The sequence below is a fragment of the Heterocephalus glaber genome, unplaced genomic scaffold (assembly GCF_053883595.1).
Source record: "Heterocephalus glaber isolate CG9 unplaced genomic scaffold, H.glaber_assembly_v1.0 deba00001457, whole genome shotgun sequence".
Taxonomy (NCBI): Eukaryota; Metazoa; Chordata; class Mammalia; order Rodentia; family Bathyergidae; genus Heterocephalus; species Heterocephalus glaber.
Window position 1 is genome coordinate 28,904,942 of NW_028258305.1, and position 24,599 is coordinate 28,929,540.

Genomic DNA, 24,599 nt, shown 5'->3' on the forward strand with positions numbered 1-24,599 from the left:
AGAAATACCAAGGTCTGAGATTAAATACAGTCGCTAAAATAAATTTTGTATAAAGAAAACAAAAATAAGCACATCAAAGGTATAATCTCTTCGGTTCAATAAGACAAGCGGTAGCGCAGATTCTTGTACCTGAAAACTTGGTAGAGAAAAGATCCAGTCAGCTGCTGTGTCCAGATGCCACCCAGGCAGCCAGGCACACTGCACTGTCTCACACGCCCTCACGCCTAATTTTCACACCTTGATATATGAACAAGTTATGCCACCGCAAAGGAAAGGATCCTTGGAGTCTCTGACCAAGTTCAAGTGGACCCAGAGACCCACGCATGTCAAACATCTTTTAGTTCAAACCGTTTCCTCTTGGACCCTTTCCCAGGAATACTTACGAAGCAGGTGCCATTCATCCTGCTGAATTGTCTTGGTTAAATTAAAAGGAATGTTTCGTAAGCGGATTGGCTGAGCAAAGTGGTACTTGATGGCTGTGCATCGCTGCGCAATACCTTGAAGGAAATAAGAAATGAGATTTACTAGTCTGTTCATTTGTAATGGAATTCTGGAGACCTGAGGCTGAATAATTTACCCTAAACTGATCGAACGGGAGAGGGGACAGGAACCTCTTGATTACTCTCATTCACAGAGGCAAGTCAGAACTATGAAAACCTAAAAGATGAAATGCTTTTTCAAATCACGTTTCATTTTTTAATGTGTTAAGTTTTATAAGAGTCTATATATTCCTCTAAATGTTTTCCAAGAGAGTTTGTCTGGAGTAAACACAAAACTACTCAAGGTGAAACAGCCTAAGTATACAGATGGCTGGGAGAAATAGTTTAGAATTTTAAAATTAACACATAAATTACAGTTCTAAATTTAATCCAGTGTCAAATTCTCAAATGGGTCGATCAGAAGTTAATTACAGAATTCTAGGCGCCTGAGGCAGGAGGATCACAAGTTTAAGTCCTGGGCAAGTTAGCAACTTAACAATACCCTATCTCAACTAAAAAATATAAATGGAATAAAAAGAGCTGGGGATAGTTCAGTGCAAAGGCTCTGTGACTCCATCCTTAGTACAAAAATATATATATATATCATTAGGATGTATGTTATTTAGACACCAGAAGACAATTTTCAAAAAAACTTCATCTACATTGTAGACTTAGGTGGTGACTCCAGACAAAAGCCTATTAGCCTATTTAACCCTTCAGCAGCTGATATCTTTCCTTAATATGAATGTTACTGACTTGAATTACAGATCTGAGTGAAATAATCATGAATTATGGATCTTGAGTAATGCTGAAAACAGAGAAGACAAAGAAAAATTTTTTCCTCCCTTTATCCACTTGCATGGCCAGCCTTAGGCAGAATATTTTGACTGGGCAAGCACAGCCATTGGTTCAGCTGGGTACCCTCCTCCTCACTCAGAGCCCATGCTTTTACTGCATGAATAAATACAGACCTACTATTCTTCTAAAGCTTTCTTGATCCCATGAAAGGTATCAACCTTTTTTAAACAACAAACAAAAAATCCTTTCTCACTATAAATCATCTTGGCCAGTTTGAATAAATGCAATTTCATTAAACTAATTTTGAGAAAGGTGTAAGAGAGTGTTCTTTAACCCTGACAGCTGTCAAGAAATGTATCCTCAGAGATGCAAATAAATCTCTAATTAGTGGAATTTGTGTAAATATAAAAGTGAAGTGAAAAATTTTTCAAACTCAGACAATGAACAGGGGAGATTACTATTAGACACACAAATAGGTCAAAAGTAAAGGACAGGAGAAAATATACCAGAAAGAGTAATCAAAAGAGAGATGATATAGCTATACTAATATCAGCTAAAACAGACTTTAAGACAAATATTATCATGAGAGACAAAGAAAGATTTTATAATGGTAACAGGGTCAATATATTAAGAAGATAAAATAGTATAAACATATGTGTATCTATCAACACAATCCCAAAATACAAGTAGCAAAAACTGATCGAACTGAAAGGAGAAATGGGCAACTCAGCAATATTTGTGGTAGAATTTGGTGATGGTAGAACAACTGAACAGGGTATCGAGGAAACAAAGGACATGAGCAACACCATAAACCAACCAGACACAACAGACGACCTTGAACACTCTACCCAACAACATCAGAATACACATTCTTCTGTGCATGCAGCACAGTCTCCAGGAGAGACCATATGTTAGGCAATAAACCAAATCTCAAGAAATTAAAGAGTATTAAATCCACACAAAGTATATTCTCTTACCACAACACAATAATTACAAATCAATAACAGGAGTATAAGGGAATGTTGTGAAAATTATATCCCAACAAATTAAGACAGATGAAATAAACAAATTTCTAAAGACACGAACTGTAAGCCTGACTCAAGAAGTAATAGAAAATCTGAATAATCTATAACAAAAGAAGAGGTTGAATTCGTAATTAACTTAGTAAAAATTTCCCACAAGGAAAAGAGACCAGATGGCTTTGGTAGTGAGTTTTACCAAATGTTTAGAGAAGATTTAACAATCCTTCATAGATTTCTCAAAAAGAAAAAGAAATAGAAGATGAGAGATTATTGTCTAAATCATTTCATGAGGCCAATATTTCTGATATAAAACCAGATATAAAAAAGGAAATTACATTATATTCCTTGTGAATATACATGCAAAAATCCTTAACACAATATGAGCAAACTGAATTTAGCAACATTTAAGAAGATTCCTACATCATGACCAAGTGAGATTTATTTCAAGAATGCAAGACTGGCTTACTATATGAAAATCAGTGAATGCCATCTACCATATCAACAAATATGGAGGCGGGGCCGGGGGTTTAGCTCAGTGGTTCTGCCACCTGCCTTGCAAGTGGAAGGACCCGAGTTTGATCCCCAGTACCAAAAAAAATGTATATATATATGGAGAATACATCTAGGGGGCTGAAGCCACCTAATCATCTCAAAGACAGAGAAGATGCATTTTTAAAAATTCTTTTAAGCCAGACGTGGCAGTGCACACCTGTAATCCCAGCAGTTGGGAGGCTGAGGCAGGAGGATCATGGTGAGTTTGGGGCCAGCCTGAGCTACACAGCAAGGCACTGTCTCAAAAGAACCAAAAGCCAAAAAACCCCAATAATCTATTGAATATTCATCAATGACACTTTGAGGTAGAGTACTATTACTTCCACTAAGCAAAAAAAAAAAAATATATGAAGGTCATAAAGGGTAAGTAATTAGCTGGAGCCCACAGTCCTAAGTAATAACCAAGCTTAACACATATGGTGTTACTCAAACTTTGTATACTACTCATTCAGGAAAGTTAGAAATCCTTAATCTTTTAGAAATGCATCTTAATTCTGTAGGTAAAGCTGTAGTTCTAAAATAACTGTTAATTTGAAGAAAAAAAATATTTCCAGTTTTATAGCAACATAAACTCTTTTGGAAAAATTCCTAATCAAAGGTTCTGTTTGTATGTTGTCCATCTTTCTACATACGGTATGTGGAGATTGGATTAGCTAGATAGTTGACTTATGGCTTCACCCCATCTGCACCTCACAGAAGATGCTTAATGCTGGAGGTGAGGCTGGACTGAGGAGAAGCGGTTCTCTTCAGACTCAGAGGAGCTGGTCTGAGCACAACTTCTGTGCTAGGGAAATGTGTGGCCCCTTTCAAACAACTGCAAATATTCCTGGTGCTCATTTCCCCCTTGGCCCTTGCTGATAACCGGCAGAATTCCAGCAGGCAGGGAGTACAGCAGGAAGAAGGTGGACAGCTGGCCAGTGTTCTCCTACTTCCCAGGGGATCCTCCCTGTGCCAGGAATGAGGTAAGCAGTGCACACATCACCAAATGGCCTTTCCTTCTGCACCAAGGTCTCAGGCTAAACCAAAGTGCCAAGAATTCTGAAGTAATAAGAGAAAGCAGATAAGGGAAGTGACCAGAGTTAGAGAGTAACAAGCAGCTCGGAGATCCCAAAGATGAGGATGGGGGCCTGGTGGTGAGCCCAGAGCTCCTTGGCTGAGTTTGCAAGAAAATGTCCCATGTCCTTGGAAGATGATTTGAGACTTTAGCAGAATTAAAAGAGAAAGTGGGAATAAAGACAGATAAGCAGCAGAGTCAGAGACCAGCTGTTAGCTTTGTATGTTCTTGTTCTTAAACGCTTGTTCCACTGTCACATAGATTCAAAGAGGAAAGTATGTTATCAAGATTTGGCTTCCTACAGCACTCACAAAACTGGGGAAATGAAACCCGACAAAAATCACACCGGAAAAGACCTGGAGCTGCTTGATGGCTTGCCAGCGACCAAGTAGGTCCTTTTGATAAAAACACAAGTACACATATACAGTGCACCCAGACAGGGGTAAAGACACAAGTCCAGGCAATGTTCTGTAAAGTGATGATACTGCAAAAATCCACAAGGAGGCGGTAGAGTCTGATGTTTTCAAAGCCACACATGCAAACCAAAATTAACCCAGCTTTCTGGGTTTAGATAGCAATGAATCTGGTTCTCTGAAAAGGAACACAAAACACATGAGCTCATAGCACCAGATGGCATCACACAATGGGGGGAAGAAACATGCAGAGAACTGAAAAGAACAAGTTGTGGTCTATATTTAGCGATTAATTAGATTCTTAAAGGGCCAAGTAGAGCCACTGTAACAATGACATAAATCACAGAATAAAATATATAAGTATGTTGCACAAGGGTGAGGAGCAGAGCTTTTGCTCTGGTGAATCTGTGGTTGCCAGTGCTAAGAGAAATGATCTAGTTCCAAGGAAGGTCAGAAACCGACACTGGATGTTAAATGAGCGAAAAACATGGGAAGCAGAAGATGCTATAAAAAGTCACTATTATCAATCAGTATATTATCAATCAGTATTATTATCAAGCAGTATATGAAGTGTGGTCGAAAAATACAGTAAATTTTTAAACTTAAAATTTTGACTACAGTAAAGGATAAATTGACATTAATTTCCCTCAAGGTACCCCCCCTACACACACATATCGAACACACATCTCCCAAGTGATTCAAAACATTTACCTTGGACTCTGGGAAGAGCCAAAAGTCACACGATGCCAGATCCAGTAAGGTGAATGAAAACACACTGTAATGTTTTTATGAGCCCACCTTTCCACTGAATAATATGCAGCAGCAATATTTACAGTGTCTTTTATCAAACTTCATAAAGACACTCACAAAAGAGGACTTCCAGAACTGCATCAGAAAGTGGCAAGAATGATGGGATAAGTGTGTTGGAAGTAAGAAGTACTCTGAAGAAGGGTTAGTGGCAAGGTAATCATCTTTGAAAAATTTAAACAGTCACGGTATATTTTGGCCACCATTTGCACAGGATGTTTAAAGGCCATGATGTTAGATTTGGCTTTGAATCCAAGCTATGTGACTTTGGCAAATTATATAACCTCTCTGAGGCTGGGTTCTCCTCATCTGTTCAAAACAGAGTGGGGGGAATAATGCCAGATACCTCCTGAAGACTGACATAGCACAGGACACAGCCTACTACTGTAAGCACTCCATAATCATCAGAACGGGACCATGGGTTGTCTCTTGCCAGCTGTCCACATTCCTTATATAGAACCACTGCCACACACCAGGGTGTGAACTCTCAATGGCTGTCCCAGGTTAACCAAGTGAACAGAGAGCAAGGTGGACACACGACAGACACTGCCTGAGCAATGGCCCAGCCACTGGCTCTCATGTTTTCTCTCCAGTCTCACCACCTGCATTCAAGATTCCCATCATATCACACTTGAAGAAACTGCTAACTCACCTCCTTGCCATTATTCTCTGTCCTCGCTCCACCCTCACACTACCGTTGGATAACCTGTTGTCAAGACCTGGGCCCCCTGGGGGGCTCTGTTGCCCATTAATCAAATGAAATTTGCAAACCTTTACAATTTGTGCTCCATCTACCTTCCTTTTACAGTATCATAAATGTGTGCTGCTTTAAAGTAAGAAACAGTTTTACTTGACATGATATAATTATGTGTTTATTTTAGAATAATGTACCTGGCACATATAACTGCTACAGGATTGTTTATTAGATAGCTTTAATGCTTTGCCAACATGCCAACTCCCAACCTTTTATAATCAGAAGATGAAAAAAATCTCTCAATCTCCTTCAGAGCATAAAACCGTGGTTTAGTTGCCTGCCTCCGTCATGTTCCTGTCCAGGAACACACAAGTGGCTTCCCCCTGAACCAAACCCAGACACTAGCTCCCTCTCATTTATCTCCACCTCCATTTCACAATTACTTGGGACTGGTTCTCAGGAACTACATCTACCTCTCTCTGAGAAGTGGCCCCGGCAGTGTCATGCTCATCTTTGGGACCTTCCTATACATACAGCCCTCACAGCCCAAACATTCCCAAATCTACGCAGCCCCATCCCAAGCCCTTGCCTAGGAACAACTTTCCCTCAATACTGAAGCCTCGAAGCTCACTTTTGTCTCTGGCTTTATATCGAAGTTGTAGACGGCTCAGCTATCTGGCTCTTGTCTTTGTGATTTCCTGATAGATCAGAAAGTCTGCCTCCCTACTAATCCCAAGTTCTTCCAGAGGGAAGGCTAAGACTTCTTGCTGGGTATGTGATGTTTAGAAGATACGTCTGAAACAGTTGAGGACAATGGCAGTACCACTGTGCTAAAGGCTCTCTTGCAGAAAGGGTCAGTGACAATCTGTATTGTTTCCTAAAACATTCTAAAGGCAACTTGGAATTCCATAACTGGCTCATGGGCAAGAAAATAAAAAACTCCTCTTTCCACCAGCTTTACCAGCAAGCATCCTAGTTTGAAAGGAAAGATCAATTACAGAATCACAGGGCAGGAGAAGACGCCATGTTCCTGTCAGAGAGATTGAATTTCAGAGCAAATCGGGTGCTAAGCAGACAAAGAATGTTTTCCTTATCACTTTCTCTGTTGAGCTCTCACTTAAATAAATAAACCATGAACAGTAAGTTTAGTGGCTTAACTGACTTTCAGAACCTCAAATGGCCAAAACCAACCCCAAAGCCAAAGCCCCTGAGGGCAAACTCACTATCTAGTTTGCACTACTGAAAGGAAGGAGATACAAAATTAATAAACCTGAGCAGCACTTTCCTATAGAAACAGAACACAAGTCATATATAATTTTAAATCAATAATCACATTAAAAAAGAAATAGGGGAGATTCATTTAAAAATTGTATATGTAAACGTACACACATACATAATTGTAATATTTAACTTTTAACATGAAATCAATACTTTGAAAAACATTAAAGAGATTTTTACATGCTTTTCATACTAAGTCCTCAAAATTTGAATGTGATGTTTGTTTTCTGCTTATAGCACATCTCCTTCTGGACAAGCCTTATTTCAAGGTTTCAAAGTCTCCTGTGGCTGGTACTCATCATGCCAGAGAGGAGAGATGTCTACAGGAAGGTGAATAAGTTTCCAATTAAAATAAAAGCATGGGAGAATAAGAATATTTGATAAAGAAAGTACCTGAAAGCTGTGAAGGTTATGCTATGTTTAGATCCTTTCAGCACAACATGCTATATTTTTCTGATTTAACTGTTATCATTAGGGCAGAATCAACTTCTAGATAGCTATGGAATTATGTCTGTATTTCCTCTGTATTCTCTTCGAGCAAAACCTTGTGAATTTGCATTCTGGCTTCACCATTCCCTATGCTCCCTTGGCCAGGTACTTAGAATACTGCACACCATTTTCCTCAGCTGTAATGTGTAGACAGTGATAGCCCTTCTACCTCACAGGAGGATTAAATGAAACAATCATACATTACCAGTGTTAGTTTCCATTATTATCATTACTACTTCTCCTTTTAAAAAAATCTGAACAAACCCAGAAAACTGGACTATTTCTTCCTTGAATTGCAAATACATGACCTCATGGAGCCAAAGATGACAAATCAAACAGACTCGACCCACTTCAGACACAGTAAACATCCCCACAGGAAATTTTTTCTTAACGGCAGTGGAATGAACAAGAAGTAACAACATCCAAAAGAGAATGATCCTGTGAAGCAGTGAAACTGTCTTTGGGCCAGAGTGACCACTGCTTTGCTGAATTAATTTCTACATCTTTCTATTGCATTGTATCTACAATAAAAAGTAATTTAATAGTTGAAATTTAAAACTAGTTAAAATTTAAATAAATGATTTAAATTTACATCATAGTATATGGTGTGTGACTTGGCTGGTGTGGCTGGTATTTTTGATTTGAGGCTAAAGAAAGGATATGACTATCTGAGGTTTATGGGGACTTCACCCCCAGCTAAATACTCCCTGGTTTTCCCTCCCTTCCTGTTCTCTTCTCCTTTCTTTTACTTTTCTTTTGACAAAAGAACCACAATAAGAAGACAGTTCCTAATCTTTTTTCCCCATCTCAGAGTTACCAAAGTGAAAAAAGGGACATTGATTACTCCATTGGAGATAAGCCAAATGAAGACAGAACTGACATTCCATCCTATGCCTCACTCCAGCCGTCAAAACACGCTGTGGTGTTTTCCCTGCTACAGGTGATACTATGTTACAAGGACAGGCCAACAATCACTGCTGGATATCTTGCTCTAGTCATAACATACTGACCTCCAAGAAAGCGATAGAGTCAGAACAAAAGCTATCCTTTCTATTTTTTATTAACTGTATTGGCACATTTTAGGTATACATTACAATCACATTCATCATTGGGAATTTGTACCTGTACGTGATATATCTTAGTCAAAAGCTGTCTTAATAGCACCTGGGCCAAGCGTTGTTATTTATAAACAACTGATCTTAAAATCTCCTGGATTCAGAAAGGTATCTAGTCAGTATGGGAAGCAAACCTAAGCTTTCTTCCCTCTCCAGTATAACTTTTTAATTAGTCTGACTATCAATGAATATTTTTTTTTTTATTCTAAGGCAACATCTACCCGCTCCCAAATACAGGGAGGAATTGGGTTTTGTTTTGTTTTGTTTGCGTTTAATATATGTGTTTAAGAAACAGTGTGTGACTGAACTACATAGTTTGAGGCCAGCCTGGACTCACCTGTGAGAGCCTCTCAAAAGAAGGGGGTAAGGAAGAAGAGGAGGGAGGAAGAGGAGGAAGAAGAGAATGTGTACAACTGCATTCTGTTATGCTTTGGATTTTAAATGTCTCCCAAAATTCATGTACCAAAGGGTCGCTGGCTTTTAGAAGGTGACTGGATCATGAGCACACTAACCTTATTGACAGATTAATCCACTGATGACTTTAGAGCTGAATGAGCTATTATGAGGTGGTGCCCAATTGGGGAAGTAGGTCACTGGTGGCATGACCTTGGGACTACATCTTGCACCCAACTTCCCCAGCCCTCTTCCTGGCTGCCATGAGATGAGCAGCTCTCTTCAATCATGCCCTTCTGCCACGATGTTTCTGCCTTGTGACAGGCTCAAAAGCAAGGGAGCCAGGTGACTATGGAATAAAGCCTCTGAAACTGTGAGCCAAAACAAACTTTTCTTCTTTTTAAGGTAACTTTCCCGAGTAATTTTTTCCTTAGTGACAAAAAGCTGACTAATAACATACATTCTTTGTATACAGATATGCAGTTCTCTATACATGTATTGAAGAAATTATCTTTTCCCTTTTGTATATTGACACCCTTGTCAAAGATTAGTTGACCATCTATGTGTGGATTTATATGTGGGCTCTTTATTCCATTCCACTGATTTATGTGTCTGCTTTTATGCCATACTACACTGTTTAGATTATTATAGTTTTATAATATATTTTGAAACCAAGAAGGGTGATGCCTCCACCTTTGTTCTTTTTCAAGATTTTCAGGGTCTTTTGTGGTTCTATGTGAACTTTAGAAGTGTTCTTTCTATTTTTGTGAACAAATGTTACTGGAATTTTGTTAGGGATCACACTGAATCTATAGGTCACTTTGCATTATATGGATCTTTTAACATTATTAATTCTTCAAATTATGAACATGAGATATTTTTCCATTTATTTTTATTTTCTTCAATTTCTTTCATCAATGTTTTATAGTTTTTAGTGTGCAGAACTCTTACTTTCTTGGCTAAATTTATTCCTAAGTATTTTATTCTTTTTTGATGCTGTTATAAATGGAATCATTTTCTCAGTTTTCTGTCATAGATAGTTCATTGTTAGTGTATGGAAATGCAATTGATTTTTGTATGTTGATTTTGTATCCTGAAACTATTTTTGGTAAATTTTTCCATTAATTTTCTAGTTTTACATCATTGTGGTCAGGAAAAATACCTTATATTATTTCAGTCTTTAAGTTTATTGAGACTTGTTTTTTGGCCTAACCTATAATCAAATTGGAGAATGTTCCATATATGTGCTTAGGAAGAACATATTTTGCCACTATTGCATCATATCATTTCTATTGGGTCATCATAATCTGTATATGTCTATTCAGTTCATTTGGTGTTGTTCAAGTCTGTTTCTTTACTGATTTTCTGATTGGATGGTCTCTTCAATATTGAAACAGAGTATTTAAGTCCCTTAATATTATTGTATTGCTGTCCATTTCTCCTTTCAGTTGTTAATGTTTGCATTATACATTTAGGCACTCCAATGTTGGGTGCAAATATATTTACAATTGTCATATCAACTTGATGAACTGGCCCCTTTATTATTATATAGTGATATGACCATCACTCAGGATATGTGAACTTGTTTGAATGAAGAAATACCTGGTAGATTAGTAAAGCACACTTCTGGGTGTGTTTGTGTTGTGTTTCCAGAGATGACAGGCATGCAGAACAGTAAACTGAAGGGGAAAACCACCCTGATTTTGCATGACACCACTCAATAGCTTGTGGCCTGAATGGAATGAAAGGAGAAAAAAGGAGGAAACTGGCCTTCAACTGAAAAGCTCCATTCTGTTTGAGTGAGTGTGCCTTTTGCTACACCATTGTCTATGGATATCAGTCTCCTGTTTCTTCAGCCTTTCAATACAGAGACTCATATCTGCTACTCTCCAGGGAGCTTCTGGACCATCAGTCTGGGAGTGGTGCTGTATCTTTGATCCCTCTTGTTCTGCAGCTTCCAGGTTCTTAGAATGAGCAGCTACTGGATCGTCCTGTTCTCCAGAGCAAAGATGGTTATATGGATTCTTTCACCTCTGATCCTACAACCCTAATAAATCCTCTTGCATAATTATATTCACTCTGTTCCTCTAGAGAATCCTAACCAATACAAGTGATCTTCTATATCTCTTGTGAACATTTTTGACTTAAAGTCTATTTTCTCTGATATAGTATCATCACCTCTGTTCTCTATGGACTACTGTTTGTATGTAATATCTTTTTCCATCTCTTTGCTTTCATCCCAGGTGTATCCTTAAAGCCAAAGTGAGTCTTTCATAGGCAACACATAGTTTGATCTTATTTTCTGTTTTGTAGTTTCTTTGTTCTTTTCTTTTTCTCTTGCTGTGTTTCTTTGTGATGTGACGATTTTCTGTAGTGATATGCTTTGACTGCTTTTTATCCTTTGTGCATCTACTACAGATTTTTGTGATTGCTATGAGGCTTACATAAAATATCATATAGTTGTAACAGACTATTTTAAGATGATAAAAATTTAACTTCAGTTGGATACAAAAAGTTACACCTTTCCCTTCCACATACATTTTATGTTATCACTATAATGATTTATGTATTTTTATGATATGTAACTATTAAATGTTATAACCAATGTATAATATATAACCAATAACAAATTATTTGTAATACTTTTGTCTTTAAATGTTTATGCCAGTGTTAAAAGTGATTTATAAATCACCATTACAGGATTTAAAATTTGACTATAGATTTAAATTTACTAATAAGTTTCATATTTCCAAATGTTTTCATGTTGCTAACTTAGCACCCTTTCATTTCAACCTGTAGAAGCTAACTTCAGCATATCTTGTAAGGAAAGTGTAGTGGGGATGAATTCTCTTTCCTTTTGTTTGTAAATCTTTAGCTCCCATTCATTTATGAAAAATAGCTTTACTGGATTAAGTATTCTTGGTTAGCAGTTTTTTTTCTTCTAGTATTTCGAGTAAATCACCCTATCTCTTTCTGCTGAGAAATCCACTGTGAGCTTTTCATGTGTGGGAAATCCCAAATATGTAATGAGTTGCTTTTCTATTGCTGCTTTCGATTTTTTTATCTTTCAATATTTTGATTATAATGTCTTTCAGTAAAGATCTCTTGACATCCAGGCTATTTGAATTTCTTTAAACATCATGGATCTGAGTGTTGCCTACTCTCCCCAGATTTGGGGAGGTTTTTTTCTGTCATTATTTCTTTAAATGAGCTTTCTGCTCCTTTTGAAATTTTTCTAATAATGCATATATTGTTTTGTTTTATGGTGTCTTATAAGTCACATAAATATTCCTCACTTTTTCATCTTTTTGTTTCTCTGATGATAGGATGTCAAATTACCTATTTTCAAATTCACTCATTCTTTCCTCAGTCTGACCTAATCTATCACTGGAACTCTCTATTGAATTTTTCAGTTCAGCCATTATATTCTTCACTTCTAGGATTTGTTTGGTTCTTTTAAAAAGATTTTTATTTCTTTATTGAATTTAACATCATGTTCATGTTGTTTTCCTGATTCAGTTTGGTTATCTGTCTGTATTCTCTTATAATGCACTGAGGTTCCTTGAGATGATATTTTGAATTCTTTGTCAGGTAAATCATCAATCTCCATTTCTTTGGAGTTGACCACTGAAAAAAAATTTTTTCCTTTTGTGCTGTTATGTTTCCTTGCTTCTTCATGTATTGCTGTCATTGCATTTTAAGGATAGTCTTTATTATTAACTGGGGTTAGGCAAGAACAACCTTCACTGGCTAGAGACTGTGAAGGTCTCTTAGACCTTTCCTGAGGATGCACCTGCTCTGCTTCACTCATTTCCACTTGTAGGGAAAGTCTTAGGATTTTTAGCTTTATCTCATTCACTTATTTTCCAGTTGGGGGCTAAGAGACTCCTGTTTATTTTCCCCAGCAAAGTTTGCTCGCATGTTCAAGGTTGCATGCTTCCTCCCAGTCCCACAGAGTTGAGCTGGCTGGTGATAACTGTGCTGTCCATGGGATCATGTGCAGCATGATCTGTACACACTCCCATGCACCATCGTGCACCATCTCAAGGGTGTGTGCAAAGTGTTAAGGGCATCCCACAGGTTGACAGTGGGCCTTCTGTGGAGTTCCTGGGTAACAGGATCTATTGTCAGATTTTGAGATCTATGTAAGACCCTGCTTCTTTTCCCTGCTCCTAGACCCCCACCCAGACTTTTTAACCCTGCCCATCTCCTCAGTGATCTATGTGCAGCAAGGCAGAATTGGGCCTCTTGAACAATGTCCAGTGTACCTGTGGAAACTGGGTACTCAGTAAACTTCCTTTTTCCCTATGGGAGAAATCATTGGCCAAGGTGGTCTCTTTTAAGCTCCAGGCCACAGGGTTAAAATGAATAAAGTAAAATTGTTCATATTACCATCTTTAAACATCTATTCTGTTTTGTTTTGTTTGTTTTGTTTTAAAAAGGATGTTGGACTCTCCATTAGACTCCTCGGTTCCAACAAAAACATTTATTTTTTCTTTATTTTTAAAATTATGTTTGCAATACACAGTAAGTACATTCATGGTGGGGGAATTGATACATATACATATCACCACTTCATCCTTTTTACTACCTTTCTCTTTCTCTCTGTTTTCCTCACACCCAGATCCCCTTCTTGTCCTTGCAAAAAACCAACTCTTGGATTCATTGATCTTTTGTATTGTTTATTCTGCCTCAATTTCATCAACTTTCCCTCTGATCTTCATAATTTCTTTCCTTCTATTAGTTTCACATTTGAATTCCAACAAAAATATTTCTGACCATGGATAATCATCAAAATCAAAGTTTTTGTGGCGGTATGAGGGCTGAAATCATTCATTCTATCTTGCTGACATCCTTGTCTTAACCATTTTCACATATACAGTTCAGTGGTATTAAGTACATTCATACTGTTGTGAAACCTCACCACCATCTACTTCCAAAACTGTATTCATCTCTCAAAACTGATACTCTACCCATTAAATAAAATCTCTCTGCTTGCCCTTCCCCCGGCACCCACCATTCCACTTTCTGTCTTTATGTTAGTCATTTACTATGATCTGCATTCAAAAGTCAATCATCTTCACATTTATTCTTTCTTTTTGAATCTAGAGTCTGGTCCCATAAAAACTGAAAATTAATAAAGTGAAACTAAACCAGACCTTTGAAACAGGGATGGAGAGGGAGGGAGGGAAAGTGAGGGAGGGGAGAAAGAGACAGAGAGAGAGAGAGAGAGAGAGAGAGAGAGAGAGAGATCTACTTACCTCATGATCACCTATAAACCTTGATGGCTTTAACAATTTCCGAAGTACTCGGAAAAGAACAACTTATTGGAGAATGACTGCACATTTTAGAATGGTTGGCAGTATTCCAGGGCAAATTATCCTTAAAAACAATGCACTGTTTGTCCTTTCCAGGTAACTTGATAGGATTCTTCTATTTGAGCTACACATGGTTTATTTCCTATGAGAAATGAACCTGGATCAAGCTGAACTAATTTCTACTGTATACAGCGATTAGGAAAATGCATATAGTACAGCTAATTTATAAAAATAAAGACAAGGGCAATAGTTCTGCTCAGACTGTGAAAAAATTAAACATATTTGCTTCTATGAACAATGTTTTTGTGTTCCCTTCACCAGATGGGCTGCTGGATTTATGATGAGATGTGTCACAGATACATATCAAGATAAATGGAAACTAAGAGCTATTTTAAAGCTGGTCTGCAGGATCTAAAAAGAGAGTCTACCAAAGCCCAAGAAGGATATGGAAGAGGGTTGGATAGAGAGAGGATGGTCAATAGGTTACAGGGGGTGCAGCTGGATAGGAAGAATGCCTTCTAATGTCCCACAGCACAGTAGAGTAGAAATGGTTGACAATTAATTGAATATTTAAAAATAGCTAATGGAGATGCTGACTGTTCTTAACATGAAGAAATGATAAACGAGGTGACATATCCCAGTTTTCCTAATCTGACCATTATACACTGTATACATGTATTACAACATCACACTATACCCTGTAAATATATAACATTACTGTGTCCATTACAAATAAAATTACATTTTAAGAAAGGAGTCTATTTTATAGCTGGCTTTATAACTGACAGAGCTGTACTCCTGGGATTTTATGGATTAGTGAAATCAATTGCAAAAAACAATATAAATTGATTTTAAACAATATTTTAAATTTTTTCTTAGCAATGATCAAGACCAAGCAATGGATCAAGCAAAACTAGCAAATCTGAATTTCCTTTTCTTTTACTTCTTCAATCCACCCCACCCTCTCAGAGTTAGATGTCATGGTAGGTGCCAGAGAAAAAGAAGTAAAGGGAAAATAAAATCTAGAAATTGAAGGGCTGGGGATTTAGCTCAATGGTTCCCCTGCCTGCCTGGAAAGTGCAAGGTCCTGAGTTCGATCCCTGGTACCAAAAAAAAAAGTACAAAGAACACTAGAAATTGGTTGGATTGTTAAGGACGCACTCCAAAAAGAGCTGAGGCTGGCACTCCTCACTTTCCGCAGGTAAGAGGCTGATGGTAAGAAGAAGCCAAATCCCAAAGCCATTAGTAGCAGCAGCAGAAAGTGACAATCAGGGACAGGCCCTCTGTCTTTGGCAATCTTTATCAGTATTTCCCATGTGTTCTGCTTCCTCCAAAACTCTGCAGATATCCTTAAATCACTATATCAATCCGGAGCAAGATAAGCACACTTTTGAGACCACCAGAATTCCTGTAGCAAACTTATAGGAAAATGATAAGCATGGTTTTATTTATTACATAGCAGTGGTGGAGAACCTTCAGCACACATGCCACAGTGGGCTGTTTGTCATCACTGAAAGCTCTAAAAGGTTCACCATCACTGTTGTATAGCATGTTATGTTTTGTTCAAAGTACCTTCTCAGCATCCCTGTTAGTTACACAAGCCTTCTTCCCTTTCACAATAAGAACAAGGCACAGGCCACTTAGGAGGCCTGCCCATGGCCATATAACTGAACACACTAAAGATAATAATGTATAGGGGGCTTCTTATATACAGGCTCCATGCCAAGAGCTCAAATTCCCTTCATGTGATAGGTTCAATCTTTACCTCTGTTTTACAGAGGAGGAAACTAAGGCTCAGAGAAGTTAAATAATCCATCTAAAGACTTACCTTATCAAGTGACACGCTGGGACTGAATCTGCAACTGCCTCCAAAGTCAGTTTTTTGATATCTAAACAGATATTTTCAGATAAGAATCACTTTGACTGCATCTAATCATACCTAACTAATCCTGCTAAATGCAAAAGGACAGAGCAGGCAGCCCTGAATTACTTTTTTTTTTTTTACTTAAAAAAATTTATTACAGTAAAAGCCCATTGCCATTAATCTTCTTTAAAATATTACCCCTCACTTCAAATGTACTCCATCATTCCTGCCACTTTCTGAAGGAGCTCTGGAAGTCCTCTTTTGTGAGTGTCTTTAGTTGCACTGTCATGGCTGCCTCTATGTCATGCATTGATTTAAAATGTTTACTTCTGTAGGGCAGAGAAGCTGAGCCAGTCCCAGCACCTGCTAGGAAGCTCCCCTGCCGCCATCCCAAGCTCCTAGGGCAGAGAAGGTGAGCCAGTCCCAACACCCGGAAGGAAGCACCCTCACCACCATCCCAAGCTCCTAGGGCAGAGAAGGTGAGCTGCATGGGCACCAGAAGCAACCCCCCCTCCCCATGGAAATGAGAAGACACATATATAAGCCTCAAAAACAGACTTCTGGATCACCTACAGCAACCCCAAAGGGAAACAAGATGGAACAATCTGATACTCAACCACCTGGACTCTCTGAACTTGCCGCAAAAAAGGATCTGGGAAAAATGAAATCAGAAATAATTACTCAGATAACAACAAAGATTGTGCTCATGGTGCAAGACAGGATTAATAAATCTAGAGAGGACACAGATAAAAAAAAAATAGAGGATCTGAGGAACATGATGGAATCCCAACATAGGAAACAAATGGAATCCATAAAACAGATGCAAACAGATTTCCAAGAGATGAAAAACTCCATCGAAAGCCTGCGCAGCAGAATGAACCAATGTGAGGATAGAATTTCACATATAGAAGATAAGATTGCAATTAGTGACCAGGAGAAGAAAATTGCTTTAAAATTATAAAGGAACATGAGAAATCAATCCAGCAGCTGCTAGACAATTCAAAGAAGAATAACATAAGACTGATTGGAATCAATGAACAAACAGGAGAGAGTGCAGATGACATAAAAAAACTGTTCACAGAAGTGATGGCAGAAAACCTCCCAAGGAGGGGAAGAAGAACTTGACATACAGATAAGTGAGGCATATAGGACTCCAGCTAGCCTTGATCAAAAAACAATCCACACATAGGCATACAATAGTTAGGATTCCAGAAATCCAACAGAAGAACAAAATTCTACAAGCAGTGAGAGAAAAGAAACAAATCACATACAAAGGAAAGCCCATCAGAATCACAGCAGACTTCTCAATGCAAACCCTCAAGGCAAGAAGAGCTTGGAGTGATGTATTTCAAGCCCGAAAGGAAAACAGCCTCCAACCCAGATTGATCTACCCTGCAAAACTATCTTTCAAAATTGATGGAGAATGAGATACTTTCATGATAAAGAGCACCTCAGGAACTTCATGAATACCAAACTGGCACTCCAAAAAATTTTAGACAATATCCTAGGAAAAGACAATGAGGATGACAACCCCAGGAAACCCAGCAGAATGAATCCATTGGGTGTGACAAATTAAACACAAAGGGGGGGAATCCAACAAAAAGAAAAAGTCATGGCAAGGTTTGTAAAAATTTTTAACTTCATCTTCCTAATGAGTGTATAATTCAATCTTATTATTGTACTGATTAGTATTTTTCTGATTCTAGAGTTGCACACCATTCCTTGTGCTATACTGGCTATTTATCATCTTCTTATGTCTACATTTTAATTGGGTTGTCTAGTAATGAGCTATACGAGTTCTTTATACATTCTGGTCATAGGTTATATCCATTGTAAATACGGTCTGTTTAAGGACTACTTTTCATTTTAATGATGTCATTTAAAGTTCTAAATATTGATGGAATCTCATTTATCAATTTTTTTCTTTTAAACATCATGTCTTTTGTATCCTAGGTAGTTCTTGCCTACCCTGAATTCATAAACATTTTCCCTTATAATTTCTTCTTAAAGTTTTATACTTTTAGGCTTTCTTATTTAGGTTCATAGATCCCTTCAAGTTATTTTCATGTATGGAAATAAAGGGTTGAGGTTAATTTTTTATATACGGATACCAGGTGTTCTAGTGCCATTTGCTGAAAACACTATCTCTTCCTCGGCTCTTGAATTGAGTTTGTATTCTATAAAATGTTAATGTTAAATAATCTTTCAAAACTCAGTGGACCATATATGTGTGGTTCTATTTCTAGATTCTGGGTTTTATTCAAATGATCTATATGTCTTTCCTTACAACAACACCGCCTTGATTACTGTAGCTTTAGAAGAAGTCTTAAAATTAGGTACTAAACGTCTTCCAACAGTGTTTTTTTTAACTTTTCTAGGTCCTTTGTACTCCTACATAACTTTTAAATTTCAATATCCAATTCTTCATTTATAAAAAGTATACACAGACCTGAATTTTTATATATACCTTGTGTTTTCTAATCCTGCTAAATTCAAGTACAAGTTCTAGGGGCTCCTAGAGATTTCTTAGGATTTTCTCTGTAGATGATCATTTCATCTCCATATAAAGATTTTGCTTCTACCTTACCAATCCTATCCTAATTGTGTCATTTTATTGCCAGACTATTTTGGTGGGGACTAGGTTTCAAAGTTTAATGGATAGATAAAGAGTAAGCATATCTGCCCTTGTTCCCCACCTTAAGGAGAAAGCATTCTATCTTCTCCATTCATGTAAGGCGTTCTCTCTGGAAGTATGGAGTACATGTCTTTAATCTGTTGAGAAGGTTCTGTTCTACTTCTAGTCTCCTGATAGCTTTTACCATGAACAGCTGTAGAATTTAGTCCAATTCTTTTTCTCCAACTAGTGACAGGATCATGTGGCTTTTTCCTTTCCTCTGTTAAAATGATGACTTTTGGGGGTGGATCTTCCAGTGCTGAACCAACACTGCCATCCCTATAACAAAACCACTTTCTACATACTGTCAGACCTGACTTCTAATAGTTTGTTTTGTTAAACAAATTTCTATCTATGTTAATACTTTTTTCTTCTATTATCTTTATCCAGTTTTAGGATTAGCACAATGTTGAGTTCCTAAAATGAGGGGAGAAGTGTTCCTTCCTTTTTCTGATTTAATTGTTTGATAAAATTTATCAGTTAAAATGTATGTGAGCCTGCTGTTGTCATATAGGTAGGTTTTCAAGCTAGGAATATACTTTCTTTAATAGGTGCTATTCAAATGTTATATTTCCTCCAGAGTTAGTTTCATTAATTTGTCTTCCAAGGCACTTCTTAGAAGTTGTCAAATTTATTTCAAAACAGATTTTTGTAATATGCTTTCTATATCCTTTTAAATTCTGTAAAATCTGTGATAATGTCTCCTAGATCTTGATATTGTAATTTTAAAAATGGATAATTGATATTGTGTAACAGGAAGAAAAAGTCTAAAGGAGCAGGGGAACTGGGAGAGGTAGGGGAAAGGAAAAAAGGGAAAAGAAAAAAATATTAGAAAACAAAAAAATGGAAACAAAGTCTTTGCAAATAGGGAAGGGTGGAGGGGGTGAAGGGAGGGCAGGGGAAGGGGAAAAAAATAAGAACCAAGATACTCATGTAATGGTACAAGATCCCAATGATGAATGTAACTGTATTTTATACCTAAAATGTACCAATAAACTTAATGGGAAAAAAAATAAATAAAATGTTTACTTCTTATGGTGATTTTTACTTTGGGGAAGACCCAGAAGTCTCACGAAATGGATTCAGTAAATAAGGTGGATAAGGTCATAATCTGATGATGTTTTTATTTGACAGGAACTGATGTGGCATTATTTTTATCACAGTATCCATTTTTATGTTCAATATCCCCTTTATTCTTGTTCTGATACACTGAAGCTGCCCTCTCTTGACACTGGAGCAAGAACAAAGGCTCAAGGAAACCACTTTTGAAAGGCATCTTTCCCTATTTGCAGAGGAAGTTTTTCAGGTGCCTAGATCCTGACTAAGACTGAGAGGGGAAAAACAGAAGGGCCACAGGATTGACTAGGAAGAGAGGAGGTGTGGCAAGTGGATGAGGGGAGGAAGACCAAGGAAGGAATTCTACCTCTCCATACCCCCACAGGCTGGGACACACTTGTGCTCAGATCAGGGGTGAGGTGGGTGTTCAGCACCTAATGTGACAAAGGGAAGGGAAAGCCTCATAGCCTTCTTCTAGGATCACCCACCAGCACACATAATTCAAATTCTGCAAACACCCATCAGGTGCTTGAGCCTGAAAAATAAATGGACTCTGGTCCAGTTCCAATGTCAGCATGAAGGGGAACTATAATTCTCTTTCTGTTTACCACCTGTCCTTAACACAGTCAGTCCTAACAAAGGCATACAGACTGCCTGGTTGAGGACAAAGAGAGGTCACGAAAACTTGCAAATAGTCCAGACTTTCATTTTATTCCTCTCATTGCACCTCATCACACACACTCACACACAAGTATGCACACACACACATCATTGCCTACATTTCATCAGAACATTCCCACACAATGTTTCCACCCTTAATTTTACGTCAGGCAGCAAACAACAAAATGACTTAGCCAATCAGAAAAGGGGAAAAAAAAGTGCAATTTTGCTAAGCAGCCCTTAAATTAGCTATTTGAGTTTTGCTGCTAAAAAAACTATGGGTAGGCAGAATTTACCAGGATCACAAAATTCAGAGGTTAGCACCCAGTCCCCCCCGCCCCACCAGCCCCCATTCTCCTTGTGGTTCAGCAGCTCTGTCCCAGTTCCCCCAAGCCCAAGCAATCAGCCCCCAGGCGCTGTGCTCAGCTTGGCTCTGCCCTCAGCTGCCAGTGCCAGCTCTGCCTGGAGCTGCAGCACATCAGCATTCCTATCACTGCCTTCAACCCAAGAGGGAACATTTCCAGCTGCCCTGCACTTAAACATCACCTTAGGCACCATAAGCCTGAGCCTGTGCATAATTGACAAGGAATATGTTGATAAGGAATGGGACTGTTTCGAGTTTCTGAAGGATAAGTAGGTAATTAAAAGAAAAATCTAATTTAAGAAAGTGCTGAAGACATTTAAAAAAAAAACTCATTGGCAACATCCTTTTTGGATTATTCTCTCTTACCAGAAGACTTGGTTTTGAATTTGTTTTTCAAAGCCTGAGGCTGGATAGCCAACCTTCTAGGGCATCTTAGCGGGTGGCTTAAGAGCCCAGGGCTGGGAGAAGAGAGCCCACCTCTGTTTCCCACAGGAAACAGAGACTTTGGAAAACTCTGAGCACCTGGTGACTTCCTGCTCAGGGCTCAGCAGAGTGCTAGGGACTCTGGAACCCTGGCCAGCAGCTGCCCCACTGGTGGAGGGCCAAGCAAAAGCTCTCAGAGAGCACAGTGCATGCCAGAACACAAGTGTGCAGAAGTAAAATCAGCTCCCAGGGTGCTCCTAGCTTCTGGCTGCATGCTTCCCTGCTTGACTAGTGTAAGTCCCACAATGATCTGCCAGCATGTTTGTCTCAGACAAGCAAAGGCAGGGTCTAAACCAGACCAGGGGGTCTATCACTTCCTAATGCACAGGCTGGTCTAGTATGTCCTTCATTCCACATCACCTCCCTATGCTTGAAGGTTGGCTTAACATGAGATTATGGCCTTACCACCCATTTAACAAAATAACTCTGGGTCTTAGTTAATATGCAAAATAGGGCTGATAATATTGATCTCATTGGGTATTCCAAGGCCTATGATTCCAGAGTCTTTTTATGCATGATTTACCTTGAATCCATGCTTCCTGTCTTATTGTTCTTGGTTCCATCTAATTTAGTTTCATCTAGCCCAACTAGCTGGATAGCTTGTCTAACCTCAACTATTTGCTCTCTGGAATTTTTCCCCAGTCCAATCCTTCCTACTGGCATAATCTAAATAAAAACAAACACAAGCCCTCTCTCACAGAGTTTTGAATCTAGTGAAGGACACAAGCATTGTTGAAATAATAGCACAAAGAAATGTGAAATTACAACTCTGGCATAAGGGAGAAGCACATAATGATCTCAGATTACAGAACAAGTCTTCCTAAACACTGAGGGGAAAAGGAAAATGTTCAGAGAAGGCTGAAGGCCAGGAGGTAGGTAAGATTGTCCTTGTACAGAAAAAGGAAGAACATGCACAAAGGCTTTGCTGTGAGAGAGCAGCTCGCTTCTTGAAGTGGAAGCCTGCAGGAGCAGGGTACAGAGAGTAAGGGGGACATTTGGGAGAAGTTGCTAGTAGGGAAGGTAGGGGCTAGACCATGGGGGGAGGGGTAATCCTGGCTGAAACTTGGTCTCTGTCATGAGTCAATGAAAGTCACCCCAGATTTTAAACTAGAGGATATGACCGGAATCAAACAAGAAAAAAAAATTCCTTCCAGCACAGCACAGAAAACAGATTGGGGGAGGCCAGGAATAATTTAAGTGATAAGAGACAGAGACAGGCCAGTACAGAATGGCCAGAAGAAAAAGGTCCGCAGTAAAGGAGAGGTCTGGTAAGTCCTCCTAAATCAGAGGCAGCTAGGTCCAGGGTGACGCTGGGGGAAAGTGGGTATGTGCGACAGAGGGACAGCCAAAGTGAAGTGTAGGGGTTGGGGGTGTTTACAGGAACTGACAGGAGGTTCAGTATCACTAGAGCAAAAACTGTGAGATGGAGAATGATGAGAACTAACAAGCTAGGGGGGGAAGGTCAGCCAGAAGAGTTTCTCCTGCCTACTGCAAGGCCTCAGCCACTATGTTAGCAGGAGCCACAGAGGATTTAAGCAGGGGAGTGATATGATCAAGTTTATTTTGGATAGATAATTTTTTCAGTTGAGTAAATAAGGGTTATGAGGAGATACAGGGGTCAGGGAGATTAGTTAACTCGATGGATTTGCATCCACATGTTAAAATACCACGCAGAAGGGCCAGGGATTTAGTTCAGTGGTTCTGTGGCCTGCCTCACAAGCACAAGGTCCCAAGTTTGATCCCTGGAACCAAAAAACCCCCAAAAAGGTTAAAAAAAAACCATGCAGATATAAAAAATGATTAAAACTGGAAAACTCTTGTGGCTTCATTCTGGATCTGAAGGAGCATATACCACTTTACCTCAAATTTGTATCTGTGTATATATGTGCATAAAGACTAGATGACAGTATTTTTAACAGTGTTGCATAACTAAGTTAGGAGTTATAGATAATTCTTGTTTCTTTCTTTACAATTTTCTGCAATTTCTACAATAAGCATATATTTACAAAAGTTCATAATCAGAAAAAAATAAAGATGTAAACTACATGAAGTCAGCATGAATAGTCATCAAGCTTATAGCAACAATTTGAGGGCACCTGATATTTAGTGACCTTAAATCTTAAGCCACAAGATAAATATCATTCTCCCTATGCTCATGGAGAAGAAAATGAAAAGCAAGGAAACAGAATGATTCATTTAGCATTACATAAAGGGCTGGAGGCAGAAGTACATAGGAATTAGGTAGATGCAAGTACTCTGCAGCTGGTTTAATTCTTTTTGTTGAGAAATTATTCGAATAGAACAGATCATGCACAATCCAATAATTAAGATAGCCAAAATAATTAGAAATAGCCCAATAGACTGCATGATTATCAGCCCAAATCAATAAAGAAGAAGTCAATCTTAAACCTTAGATAAGGAAGGCAGGGTATACTGCTACAGGGACTGTAATTCCAGAATCCTAAGCTCAGTTAAGGTAGTTATTTTTCTAGAAGTCAGGAGGCCACCATTAGAAGGGGAAAAAGCAGAAGCTGTCTTCACACTGTGTCTATCATCATGCACACTGACCATGTGAAAAGAATGGGAAACCCTAGCACAAGTGTGCACCATTGTGACATGCTTAACTTCCATGCCAAAATGGGTGTCTGTGGTCCTACTTCTCCACTGGCTGACATCTCATGGCTTTTTCCCACATATACTTCCTGATCACCCTCATGAGCTACAAAAACACAACCCTGGATGAAGCTACAGCCACAGATATTATTAGACCCTCCAGGCTCCACCTGGCCCAGGATGAGCTTATGTCCTACTCCTAGACAGGGGAAGTGTGGCCCAACAAAGCATCAGGTCTGCAGGGCACGTTGCTTCCCTTCCATGGGCACCCATAAAACCTAGCAAAGAGAGCCTCATAGAAGTCTGGCCCTATTTATTTATTTACTTACTTATTTATTTATTTTAAAGTTCAGGAGAATTTAGAGAAACTCAATGGTATTTTTAATATGGCTCCCACTGTCTAACAAAGCATTCTTGGCTTCGCTGGATAAGTGAGATGAGACAACTGGGGGGAAAGATGGAGGAGGTAGGAG

At 38.6% G+C, this 24,599-nt stretch overlaps 1 protein-coding gene across 3 annotated transcripts in view; it reads right to left on the reverse strand.

Moving 5' to 3' along the window:
* Positions 1-24,599, reverse strand: part of Tmem178a (transmembrane protein 178A) — a 108,404-nt gene that overhangs the window by 13,956 nt on the left and 69,849 nt on the right. For all 3 annotated transcript variants that reach the window (XM_087216460.1, XM_021253761.2, XM_004839340.4), the window contains exon 2: positions 384-497. Coding sequence is in view for 2 of the 3 variants with exons in the window: in XM_021253761.2 (XP_021109420.1) it covers positions 384-497 (114 nt within the window). In the remaining variant the exon portion in view is untranslated. The remainder of the gene's footprint in view (positions 1-383; positions 498-24,599) is intronic.